Here is a 12,764-nt window from a genome sequence, read left to right on the forward strand (position 1 = left end):
GGATATGCCAGTAGGGCAGGAGCATCTTGCCCTCGGCTTGGGCGGCTTCGTGGATGCTGCTCTGTGCTTCTACAGAGCTCTGCACACAAGGGCAATGTCTCAGCCCTTTTACACAGGTGAAAAAGGTGTTTCCTTCTATGTGTAGGTGACCTGTGGTTCTGGGGAACACCCTGAAGCAGAGAGGGCAGGCACCTGCTTGTTGGCATGGTAGCACTGGCACACTCCCACATGGGTGCCCCAATGCTGGCATACATCACCTTTGAACTTCAGAAGGGGCTTAGGAATAGCAGATTTCAACTGTGGAATAGGTAAGATCCAAAATTCACACTTTTCAGAATAAGAATGGATACTTTCCAGGATTTGTAGTTGTGGGAATGCACCAAAATGGGCTTCCAGGTTCCCCTTTTGTCTGCAAAGCAATGCTGGCTCAGAGGAGGGGGAGGTTTTCCCAGCTAAAACTGGGGGTGCTCCAACAGCCCCAGAATGAATCTAGTCAGCACATAATTAGCTGATTGCCTTGGTGAGAGCCTGAGGCACTACTGCAGAAGTTGGTATGAGCTTCTGTACCTGCCTTCACTGTGGAAGCTCAGCTCTGGGAGGATCCCAGACTGACCTGAGGAAGGAGCAGTGGCCCTACAGGGATGTACCTCTTGGGTGGGTGAAGGCAGGCTGGGCACTGGAGAGTCCATGGCCAGGGCACGTTAGGAAACTATTAAACACAGGTGTGACCAGCAAACTTTGGAAGCTGAGCTGTTTATCCAATTATTAGAACATTTCCCATTTGTGCTGCAAAATCTATTCTGTCAAATCCTTTCCTCACAAGAAGGATACATTTCTTTGCATGGCTGAGCATTTGCAGATGAAATGCATTCAAAACAAACTGTGACCTGGCCTAGCAGAGCAGCACCTGTGGGGACACTGATGTGGCTGCCAGCATGCTGGGCTCAGGTGAGCAAGGGCCTTGCAGACTGTGACACGTCCCAACGCATTTAAGCTGTTAAATTTGAGTGCATGGAAGACAACACATTTGATACGAGCATCAATCTCAAACCTGATGCTAATCCTCAAGCAACAGTACTGGCCAAGTAAAGCATAGGGATAATTTAAATGTCTAAATGTCTAAACTTCAAGAAGAATGGAAAGGGAGAAATGAAAATTGGAAAATATATAAATTTACCTCTTAAAATTACCATTTACCTTTTAATTTACCATTAAAATGGAGAAGCCACTGAGAATTAAACAAGGAGAAGGTCAATATGGGATCAAATTTTGACATTAGACCTATTCAGTCCTTTCAGATGTACAGGAGCAAAATTATGAGAAGTGCATCAGCAAAAAAGAATCAGCACACAAAAAACATTTTTTGTTAATTTTTAAATCAACTGAAATATTCGTTTTTACCTCCTTAAGTTGTACAGTCAAATTCAGAAGAGAATTAGGCTCTTTTGCACCACAATGAAGCATAAAACATGTTAGAAATCAAGCAAGGACTCAGGTCACAGAGATTTCTTGCACAGTGGCCATAGGAAGGGTTTGGCATTGACCTTGACCAGAGCTGCTGTTACGCTTTTACTTGGTCATTTTTTCATAGGATGCATAAATCCAGTGCTGCTGACATTCAAGACTCATAACAGCAAACCTCCCCTGGAGACTCCAGCCCTGACAGAGATCTGGGCTTCAGGCTTGGTGCCAGGATGATGGAGCTGTGACCCATCTCTCTTCCCCAAGATTTCCTGTCTGGGCCAAGGGGCTGCTCTGCTGCTCCCCCATCCTGTCCCAGCGAGGCTGGAGATGCAGTGCAGCATTGCTGGTCCTCAGTCAAGATGCCACAGGACCAGTGTGATGTGGTGCCTTGTGGCAGGCAGGGGTGAAGGTGCAGCAGAGGCATCAGAGGGGGAGCAGAGCACCATCAGGATGGAAATCTGTGAGTTAGGAGGAGTATGTTGCCAGGCAAAAAGGAAGGGTGTTTGTTTATTGCTCAATGGTAACAGAAAGAGCCTTTCCACCTCCAGCCACATTCAGTCTTGTCCATCTCCTCCTCCTGAAGACTAAAGTCTGTGACAGCCCAGCCACGCTCTGCTCAGCACATGTGGTGGGAAGGGGCAGCCTCAGCAGTCCCTGCTGCACTAGTGCAGAGTGTGGGTGTCACAGCACTGATTTTGTGCATGTTTTTGGCAGCAGAAGCCTGGTACTTGTGCTCTCTGTTGGTCGGGTTTAGCTCTGTCTTTTTCCACAGGGATTCCCTTACCACTGGGAGGCATGACACACTGCACTATGTCATAGAAAGTATCTAGACACCTGCTGTTGATTTTTCAAGGACAAAGTGTTGTGATTTGATTGAAAAAAAATCATCTCGCTAGAGTAGCAATGAGTCCTTTTTGGTTTTTTTTCTCTCTAACCTCGGGGGAGCAAGAGAGAAGATTTGGTAAGTGAGATGATTATAAAAACTGTTCACTGTTGGTGGTGGCTGTGCAGGTGCTGTTTTCTGCTGATGGCAGTTCTCACACTGTACCTTCTCCACTGTCAGCACAGCCCTTCCCTTCTGCAGGGAGCTGCAGAATATCAAGCAGTGGCAGCATAAAGAGCTGAGCTCCCCACAGTTTTGCATGAAGCTGCTCCAGAAGGCTTCTGTGTTGTGTTCACAGGTTTTCTGCTGCAGTACTGCGTGGTATGCAGTTTGTACAGTCCGCTGAGCACATGCACGAGCAGCCACATAGAGATATTGCTATGGGGTTCCTTGAGTCCAACAGCTGCCAGGAACTCTGGTTATTCTTTCTAGTGGAGATGTTCAGATATGACTGAGGGTGAATATAATTTTACCCAGGTCCGTGTACTACCACGCACAATTTGCTGAAGCAGTTCAGGTGTGAGAAATTGGCCTTTCTGTTAAATTATTTAAAGTTGAAGTGTTTTATAGCAAAAACGACACAGCTGTAGATGTTTTTAGTAGGCACAGAAAGGCACAGTGAAGATACACTCAGCCAAAATCTGCAGCCTGCAGGTGTGCCACTGCTAAGAGGTATTGAGGACGTTTCCCACCTGTGGCACATGGAGTGGCAGCACCTGGGAGCTGGCAGGGCAAGCACACATCTTGGACCCTACTGAATTTACAAAAACTGGGTTGTGTTCACAGAGTTCTTTCTGCTTACAGGGAACACACCGATCAGCCCAGTGGCAAAGGTAGCTTTGCCAGGTTTCCCCTGTCCAAAACTCCTGAGTCATCTGGCCCCCTGCCCATCCGTCCCTGGGCAGGAGTTGCAGCAGGAGCAGCTGTATGAGGTTACAAGCCATTTCCTCAGAAGTTCCTGTTATATCAAAAGGTCTGTGCCTGCTCCAGTTCCAGAGGAGCAGCAGGCATGGGATCAGAGGAGCAGATGTCTTCAGCTACAGCAAGGGTAAGCTAATTGCTGAGTTGGCAAGTGTCCCCTGCCCAGCCAAACCCGCCTGCTGCAGGATCAGTGGTAATATTATAATTACACTTGGGTGCTGTCACTGCTCCAGTACCTGATTTGCTTGCTGGAGAAATAGACCCATAATGGTCACTACACATTGTCCCCAGCACAGGGACACCCACACTGTTATTGAAACCTGGGTGAAGACTTTTTCTAAGCCCAGCTTTGCCTACGTCTTCCCATCTGTATATTGTTATACCCACAACAACATGCACCTCTCTAGAAGGGGGATAAAAACTCAGCATAAGCTGAGACCTCTTGCTGACGTGATCAGGGTGGGCTGAAGTAAGGACTGCCACGTCCCACCAGGAGCTCTGCCAAGGTTAATGCTGGCATGCCAGGGCCAGACAGCCCAGCATGCTGGTCCAGCAGCAGGCAGGACAATGTTCAGGGCCTGATTTACTCCTCCTCTCGCATAGTGATTGCATGAAAGGTCATGGGTGCTGTGGGCTTCATCTGCATCCTGAGAACTCACATTCATTTTACTCCTCTGCATGCAGCCTGAACTATGCAGAGCCCTCTGGAGAGGTTCCCAAGAGGTGACCAGCAACTCTCATGGCTCCTGGTCCCCAGGCTTGTGCCTGTGTCACTGGAAAAATCAGCATAGGTGAGTATTCCTGCAGGTTGTACAGCAAGTCCCACCTGCCCTTGCTAGGCACAGCATGTGGCTGTGGGTCAGCAGGGGAGGGAGCACAGCATGACCTGCAGGAACCACTTTGCCCTTATGAAGCACTTTCTGAGCATGCTGCTCCAAGAAGGGAGCACTACTCACCTGGGGACATATACCCCAGGGCAGAGCTCCTCACTCCCATCTCTGGTTTTCTCTCAGTTCCAGCAGTTTCTTCCCAACATCCCAGTAGCTGCTGGGCTGCAGCACTTCCTCACAGACCCAATGGCTTCCTCATGATAGCCCTTCTGGCACACCCTCTGGAAAAAATAAAACTGAGTCATCTCTTTTTTAAAGCATCTCACAGCAGTTTTTCTTTCCTCCCCCAGCCTTCAGCAGCAGAGTGGGGAAGTGCACACAGCTGAAAGGTCTTTTCTTCTCTTTAAAATATTCTTGAGTCACTGTTGAGATATTGGGAATATCCTCAAAGCAAAAGGTGTGTTAAATTATTTTCCTGCTGACTTTCTGGCATTCTCAGTTTTGTATTTTGAAGTAACTTTTGGGGAGTGGGAAGAATGTTCCACATGTTTGTGCATTTTATTGCCAGTAGAAAGATGGCTTTAGGGACTAGGTGATGAGAGAAGCACAGAGGATTGTGTTTCTCTTTCTAATGCAAGAATCATGCCTGATCTGTCTCTTGTTACACTCCTGGGATGCTGGTGCAGGTGCTCCACTCCATTGAGCCTCCCTCAGTGCCCAGAAAGGGCCCGGGCTCTGCTGCAGCCTTCCAGGAGAGCTTTAGTGCACCTGCTTGTCCATCACCACTGCTGGCATATGTTGTTAATAGTGGGGGTCTTGCACTATATAGGCTTTCATTTGGAAATTTAATATTCCTGTGAGAAATTGCTAATTCTTTTCCAGATGCAAAGAGTGAAAAAGAGTAATTTACCCTGTGCTAAAGGAGAGAGGAATCACTGCCCCGCAAAGGGAAACTCTCCCTCTGTGCCCTGGAGACAATCACTGGCCTTTTTGGATAAACCAAAGGAAATGGGTTCTGTCCTCCTTGGTCCATGAGGAGAAAACCAAAGCCCGAGACAAGCGAGGGGGCGGGCGGGTTTTCCGATGGTGCATCAATACCGTGTTGACAGTGATTTGTGCGGGGTGTAAGAGGCCAGCGCTGCTCTGAAACTCGAGCCCCCGAATGAATAAATCATGAGCCCTCTCTCAGTAACCTGACAACTCGGTCCAGCCTTCTCAGTGCTCAGATCTGGCCCATGCTGGGCATGCGGGGAGGGACTCCCATTGTCCAGAGGATTTAAGGGCAGGGCCTGCCTGCCTGTGTGCAGGGCAGGCACTTTGCGGGAGAGCAGGGAGCCTTCTGCGTGGCGTGGGACCATGGAGGGCAATGCACACCTCCTCCAGGTCATCCGCAAGATGCGTTCCCAAATCAACAAGCTGGAGAGGGAAAACAGGGCCCTGAAGGGAGAGCTGCAGGTCTGCGGGCAGAGAGCTGTGCCACCGGAGACAGAGGCAGCGAGAGGAGGTGGGAACAGCGATGTGAGGAGCCTCGCCAGTGATGGGGAAGGACCTGCTGGCTCTCCAGCATCTCTGCAGGGAGCCATCCCAGCCAGTCCTGCTCCTGCATCAAAGGAGCAGACAGGTACCAACGAGTCGGGGCTGTCTGGGGCTGTCCATGGCACCCACGAGTGCTGCCCATGCAGGATCTCCCAACCTGGCTGTTACGTGTCTGCAGGGAGTGAGGGATGAGCTACTGGTTGTCTGTCTGATCAGCCCTGTGAAAGTGCTCTGGCTGCCTTCTGTGCTCACACCTAAACCCACCATAACTGGGTGTCTTGCTCTTTTTAGGTCTTTTTAGGGTGGTACCTGCGTCCCCCAAGCTGAGCTTAGTGGAGTATTTTACTGCTACTCAAACAAAGGATCCAACTCAAGGAGTTCAGTTTTTCTTTGTTTAAGGAGAATTGGACTTACTGCTTTGGGTTTTCACAGGCATGGACAATCCTGACCATGCCTGTCCCCTGTCTGCTCCAGGCAGAAAAAGGCCAACAGTTGTAACCATGTCATAACCCCTCTTGCCTTAGTAAAAGATGAGGAAAACGCTACAAATAATAACAAATAATGATGAGTTGGCTGCATACATCATGCCAGATGTGCAGTTTAGTTTTGCAGATAACGCAGTTAGTTCTGGCTGAGACAGAGAGGGGCCAATATACAGGAATACACTCTCTTCACAATTTTATCAGAGGAGAAAAACAGAAATGTTCCTCAGTTAGAGAAGTCTGGTTGTGAATTCTAGAGGATTTAATGAATCAGGAATTTAAGTAAAATGTTGTTTGGTGAGAAGTATCCGAGAAATGGCTCCACAAGTTTTCACAGAAACAAATCTGTGTGAATGAATAAAATGAGAGGCTGAACAGCACTAGTGGATTGATGTGAAGCCAGGTGGCTGCTGCCAAGCCCCCTGACCCACTGGCCAGGTTACCAATCTGAAGGCCTCTTAAACCAGGGCTGCTGGTGGCCATAGATGTCATCAGTTTGGGAATAGCAGTCTGGAGTTTTGGCAAGTGGGAAAGCTGCAGCTCTTCCTCTTCAGCCGCCTTCTAGGGGAAAGGGTGAGACCCAAAGGGGCTGTCTGGCCCTCTCTGCCTCTCAGCCTCACCACATACAATGATTTTTGAGCCCAAAGAAAGGGATTCAAAATAGAATGGTAGAATATTTGGGGTTGGCAGAGACCTTAAAGATCATCCAGTTCCAACTCCCCTGCTATGGGCAAGGACACCTTACATTAGACCAGATTGCTCAAAGACCCATGCAACCTGGCCTTGAACACTTTCAGGGATGGGGTATACACAACTTCCCTGGGCAACCAGTGTCTCACCACCCTCACAGTGAAGAATTTCCTCCTAGCATTCAATCTAAATGTCCCCTCTTTTAGTTTAAAACTGTTCCCCCTTGTTCTGTCACTATCTGCCAATGAAAAAAGTCATTCTCCAAAAATATATTGAGGATACCTGAATTACTGTTTCCAGCTCTGCTTTTTCCTCTGTTTCTCAGATACTGCCATGACTGTGAGACGCTACCCCCCCACCTCACCAGCTCCTGCTCCTTCCAGTGCCAGGTCCCACAGGGCCAGCAGGAAGCCTTTGAGCAACGGGCTCCCAGAGGTGCCAGGCAGTGCCTGGCCACCGGCCCCTCCTGCTGCAGCACAGCTCATCAGGGAAGAGGAGAAAGGGCTTGAAAAATCACCGCCCAGCTGTCCCTCCTACAGCCACTCCAGCAACATGAATCTGTTTCAGGAGCACATCTATAAGTGCAGGTAGGCTTGGTTTGCCTTCACAGCATCACAGCTCTAATGACATATACGGACATTGCTCTGAGTCTTAGTTTGTTATCAGCAAAATCTTTGTTTGAATGTATATGGGCAGACTGTATGCATAGACTCAATGTACGTTGAGCAGACTGGAGACTTCTTTGGGGGAAGTTGTCCGGCTCCTCCTTGCAATGTATGAAGTCTGGCAGTGGTAGCAGGTTAAATTTGCTATAGAAAGGACAGGCTAAGGGAGAGAGAAAAGGGTTGAAATCTTCACACTGATAAAGCCAGGCAGAATTTTGCAGATTGATGTGATGTTCTGACAAACTAAGCTTGAAAAGGGTTTTTAAACTTGGGGAAAAAAGCATGAAGATACCAGGGAACTCTGAACTATGCCTTTGGAAGTGTGATTACTATGGTTCATGAAATTAGATGTACTGTATTGTATTTCCCCTGTAACTGAAGCATTACAAGTTAATGCTTTCAGCTTTGAGAAAAGTAGTCTCAAGATGGCTTCTAAATTAAGTGAGAGGGCTGCTGGACAAGCCCTGAGCTCCTCTGATCATTGATGAGAAGATTTCCAACACAGGACAACAACTAAAGCTAGTAGCAGCAGTAATGAGACTGTAATATACAATAGCTGAGTCACCTCCTGGTGCTGATCTGTCCACCCTGGGAATCCATGTCAGTTCCTGGGTTTAGCCTGACTATGCTGTGTTCAAAAGCAATATAATCCAAATGGCCTCAAAGCATGTGTTCAAGCAGGGAGAAGTCCATGGGTCTGCCTGTGCATGTCCTGGGGAAGGGCTCTAGTGGCACCCTTGTGGGCTGTACACCTGCAGTGGGTTGTGTCACCTGTGTGGTTGTATCTGTCCACATGGCCCATCATGACAGCTTTTAATCTGTATCCCCTTCAGCAATATGTCCCCAGAGCAGACCAGTGCCCAGCCCCTTGCACTCCCTGTGCAAAGGCAGCTCAGACCCCAGCTCCTCGCTGAACGAGGCCAAGTTTCCAGAGGCACCTGGGTTTTCTAGTTAAGGACATTTCAGGGTCAGATGTTTTACAGCATTTAGACACCTAAATTTAGTCCCTGGCAGCAAACTCATATCATTTTCAAAAGCACTGTGACCCTGTAGCTCTGGATTTCTGCATACGCTCCACTGGGCTCAGGGAAACTCAAGACTCTGTGCACATGAACGCTCTGAGAGCTTTGCCCTTGAGCCAGCTCACGTGGAAGGCCTGTGTGGTGGGAAACACAGGGTCAGTGTGCAGGAGCAGAATGGCAACGGCAAATCCTGCTGCTTGCTCATAAAGGGAAAGAGCTCTCAAAGCAATCCAAGTAGCAGCACAGATCTGTTACATCTACTGCCTTGGGACCTACCGGTTACCCCACGGCCCCAGGACGGTGCTGATGATTTTATCTCCACCATTAGAGCTGCCTTGCCAGGCTGAGCAGCGGCCAGTGTGGCACTGTGACTCATGTCCTCTCACTGCTGGCTGCTTTAGGAGAAGAAACAGCTACAGAAAGAGCTTTTCACCAAATGCCCTCAGTAGGCTGCGTAATATCCTGAAGCACAAACTCCGTGTTTCTTACACCAAAAAAAATCTAATATGTTTTTTAGTCTTAGTGGTGGTGGCTTCCATTATATACCCAAAAGTCTAACACAGACACCAATCTTAGTTAGCTTTTCACTAGTAGGATAATTTCTAGCAATGAGTTCAGCAAGCTTATTAAGGTTAATTTTTTACAGGGATGACATTTTTGCTTCCCAGCATGCTGCTTCATGTCAGGTTTTCCCATTCTTCTTGTAGCTTTCTCACATTTTGCTCCAAGGCTATAATCCTGTATTTGATGCTGAATATTTTTGCTTTAAAATTAACTCTGTAGAAGTACCACCTTGAATTTATATACAGTGCAGTTGCATCCAAGTAATAACAGCACTGCTAACAAATCATCACTAATTTGCATGTTTAAAATATTTTAATTCCTATATGCCAAAGCATTATTTATACCAAGGGATTCCTGCTTGTGTTTCATAAGTAAAAAACATTAAATATTTGAATGTAGGATAAGAGGAGAACTGTTTTCAGGGCTATTATAGTAAAATCACAAAAGGCACAAGGCCTGTTTGGTATAAATGTCGCCACTGGGATGTTCCAGTTTGGTGGTTTCACCTTCCAGTGAGACAGATCTCAAGGGAGAAGGGGCAAAGAAATCACAGAGGTCCTCTGCCCTGTAAGCATCCCTAAATATTTTAATATTGTCATAATTTTCCTTCTTTGTGCTCCATGAGTGCCTGAGTGAGCTGACAAGCATCACAGAGGACAGTCAGAACGACAACCAAAGCTCTGCAAAACTGAACCAATCTACATGCCAAACCAACCGGTTTTGGGACACATAAAGGAAGATGTTTCTGCCTCTGGTGTAATTTACCATGTGCACACTTGGAAACCACTGTTCTCACACCTGCTGGCAGTAGCTGGGTGCTGATGCATATAAACATCAAGCCACTGGAGGACCCCCCGGGTCCATGGGGGTGCCTGTGCATCCTCAGGGTTCTGTGTGCACACAGCTTTGCACACACACATTGGGCACTGATAGATGGATGTGAGACTCCATGGAAGAAAGCGGATGCTTCCAGTAGACAGGCAGGCAGCACTGTGCTTAGTCCTTTGGGAAGCCTGTGAATGGCATGAAATCCTGCCTCCATGCAGCATGCAAGGGCTGAAAGCATTTAGCTTTTGCTTGCTGGGTTGCTTGGAGTTGTTTTTCTTTAACTTTCTTTGCATGTTTTATACATTTGCAATCCTCATAATGCTTTCTCATTTTTTTCTCCAGGGGTAAAGTCAAGGCTGTCAGTTTCCTCTTACCAATGGATATGTCACCACGTGCTGAAAAGCAAAGTTCCCTCAAAAGCCCGGAAAATCAGAGCACAAAACCTCTGATGACCATCGCTGAAAAGGATATGTGAGCCAGTGAATTTTTAAAGGGCTATTGATTCCCCGAGATAAATTGGCCTTAAACGACAGCTGTGTGTCAGGTTCCTCTATTGCAAAATGCTTTGGCAGGATGCCCACAGAGCATCACCCAGCCTGTGTTTCGGGTCACGGCCCGACATTCAGCAGGGAAATGGAAGCCATGGCAAAGTCAGCTGGAAGCCCATACACTGTGATGAAGCCACAGAAAGCAAAGGTACCTCCACACAGTGCTTCTGAGCAACACATTTCAAGGAACCCTTACCTCAGGACTGATGTAAACAGGCTGTTGAAGCTGGTTTTGATGTGTTTGTCGCAAAAATCATAATCTTTGTCGCTGCTTGTGTTTGCTGATTCCGTGGGCAGGAAAGTATTTGATGCAAATGACAAAGTAAGAGCTACTAAGCAGCCTGTGAGGTTTTCTCTGTAGGTATAACTTTCAAATTTCACAGTAGTAATAAGCAAAATCAAGAAAGCATTAGAGAGTCAGTTAATGTCACCCTGAATTTCTGCAAACCTTGGCAATGACTGTTCATGTTCATTTGAGGTTCACCTCTAAGGGAGCACAGGGGAGCGTAAGTACCTATCAGTATGAAAATGTGACTACAAATCTCTTTCTGGCTTGGTGTGTTTACCCAGATGGAGACTAAAGGCTGTACACCAAGCCAAAATAGGAAGAATTGTGAGCATCAGAATTTTTCAGGAGTGCCTTCTCAGCACAGCTCGGATCAAAAATCACTAGCAGAAATTCAGCAAACAGGTGCAAAATATATGTGAGAGAGAACTAGAGATAGCTTGTAAAAAATGAACAGTGCTTGTTAGTTTTAGTCATATGAGTACAGATAGTGTCCCATATTATTTTGATTACAAGTATTTATGGAATCAAAATACTGCACATTGCTATTTCTTTATGTACAGAGGGAACTGATGATTGAATTTTGTATAGAGAATGCATGAAGAGTAGATGTTTGTACTGATAAATTTATGGAAGATTTTCATCTCATTGTCTGATCTTAAACTCTTCAGTTTCCTAAAGTGAAAGCAGAGACCTGGTGGAAAAAAAATCACTTCTAGATTTTCCGTGAAGTTGTATATTTGTATAAAAATCTGTGCTCCTTTTTTCTTTTTGAAATTCACCATGTTTTGTATGTTCAAGTACACTTTTAATATATTCTCACCACTGAAGTAATAATTTCAATTTCACTGCTATTTTATTTGTGTATTTTTATGTTCAGCTTGGGTTCATAGAGAGTTGCACTGTAATATCAGATGTAACAAATTAATGACTTCCAGTAAATGAGGTTCCAGCTTGGAAAGTATACTGAACAGCCCATTTTAGAAGGCATTACAGGGCAGTGTTTTCTAAATGTTTTAAAGACAACATCATTGTCAGGAACGAGACACAGCATATGTGTTCAGTTAGGCACCTAAATCCAGTTGATTTCACTCAGCAAAGTAACAAACAGTCTTTGAGAATCTGCCCCCTGGACCTTTAAAGTACCCAAGTTTTTGACAAATATTGTTTGAACACCAGATTTAATGTGATTTTAGAATCCATATGCTTTAGACAACTTCCAAAAGTTTCAACTCTTAATTTTTCTGAGCCTCAGCTTCCATGAAGCAGTACTGGGAATTCTCCTCTCCCACCCTTTTTATGTCAGTTGACACTAAAAATGCATGCTAGTAAGCATGTGACAATGTCAGGGGTAGTGGGGTGCTGATGTTGCACAAATAGATACAACTTTGTGTATGGTCAAGAAATTAGACTCATTGGACATTTATTAGAGGTATAATGGTCTTAAACTTTTGTATACTTAAAGGGGAAAAAAGAACAGAAAAGATGGAAAGGAAAAAAGGGACAGGAATCAAAGTGGTCATTGACAAGTAGCAGTCGGTATATTAATGGATTTATTTTTTAATTATATTTTTGCAGTCTTTAGCAGTGCCCACCGATTTAAGAACACATGATGATACACAGGCACATTAGTTTTCAGAAGCAGTTGTGCAGATTTGACCTAGCTCTGTATCTCCAGGAGAACCAGATTCTAGCAGAGGCCACAAAGAAATCACTTAGCACATCATTTTTACCACAGTACAGCATGAAGTAACTTACCATGGAGCACTCAATGGCAATTAAAACATTCCAATATGAACCATAGATGGTTCAGTGCAAAAAGGGAAGGTATAAGCAAAGCGAGTGTTAAAAGACAGAGATGCTGGCAGCAATTACATCATGGTCCTTTTCTTTCTTCTTCCCAGGAGGATCCATACAAGTTCAGAGGAGTCTGAGCTTCTACCTAAAACTACTCTGTAGTTTAATATATCTGTATTAAACCCCAGAATATATACTAAACCCTACTCACTGATGGTCAGGCTTGTTGGACAATTTCTGACCAGAAA

General features: G+C 45.9%; 1 protein-coding gene across 1 annotated transcript; it reads left to right on the plus strand.

The window, feature by feature from the left end:
* The first annotated feature begins 5,373 nt into the window (after positions 1-5,373).
* LOC116791746 (putative coiled-coil domain-containing protein 195) lies at positions 5,374-10,698 on the plus strand. The gene is made up of 3 exons (XM_032698039.1): positions 5,374-5,719; positions 7,132-7,393; positions 10,228-10,698. Exons 1-3 carry the CDS (start codon positions 5,455-5,457, stop codon positions 10,358-10,360), a joined length of 660 nt encoding a protein of 219 aa, XP_032553930.1. The 5' UTR covers positions 5,374-5,454; the 3' UTR covers positions 10,361-10,698.
* The last annotated feature ends 2,066 nt before the right edge of the window (positions 10,699-12,764 follow it).

The sequence above is a fragment of the Chiroxiphia lanceolata genome, chromosome 10 (genome assembly GCF_009829145.1).
Source record: "Chiroxiphia lanceolata isolate bChiLan1 chromosome 10, bChiLan1.pri, whole genome shotgun sequence".
NCBI classification, from domain to species: domain Eukaryota; kingdom Metazoa; phylum Chordata; class Aves; order Passeriformes; family Pipridae; genus Chiroxiphia; species Chiroxiphia lanceolata.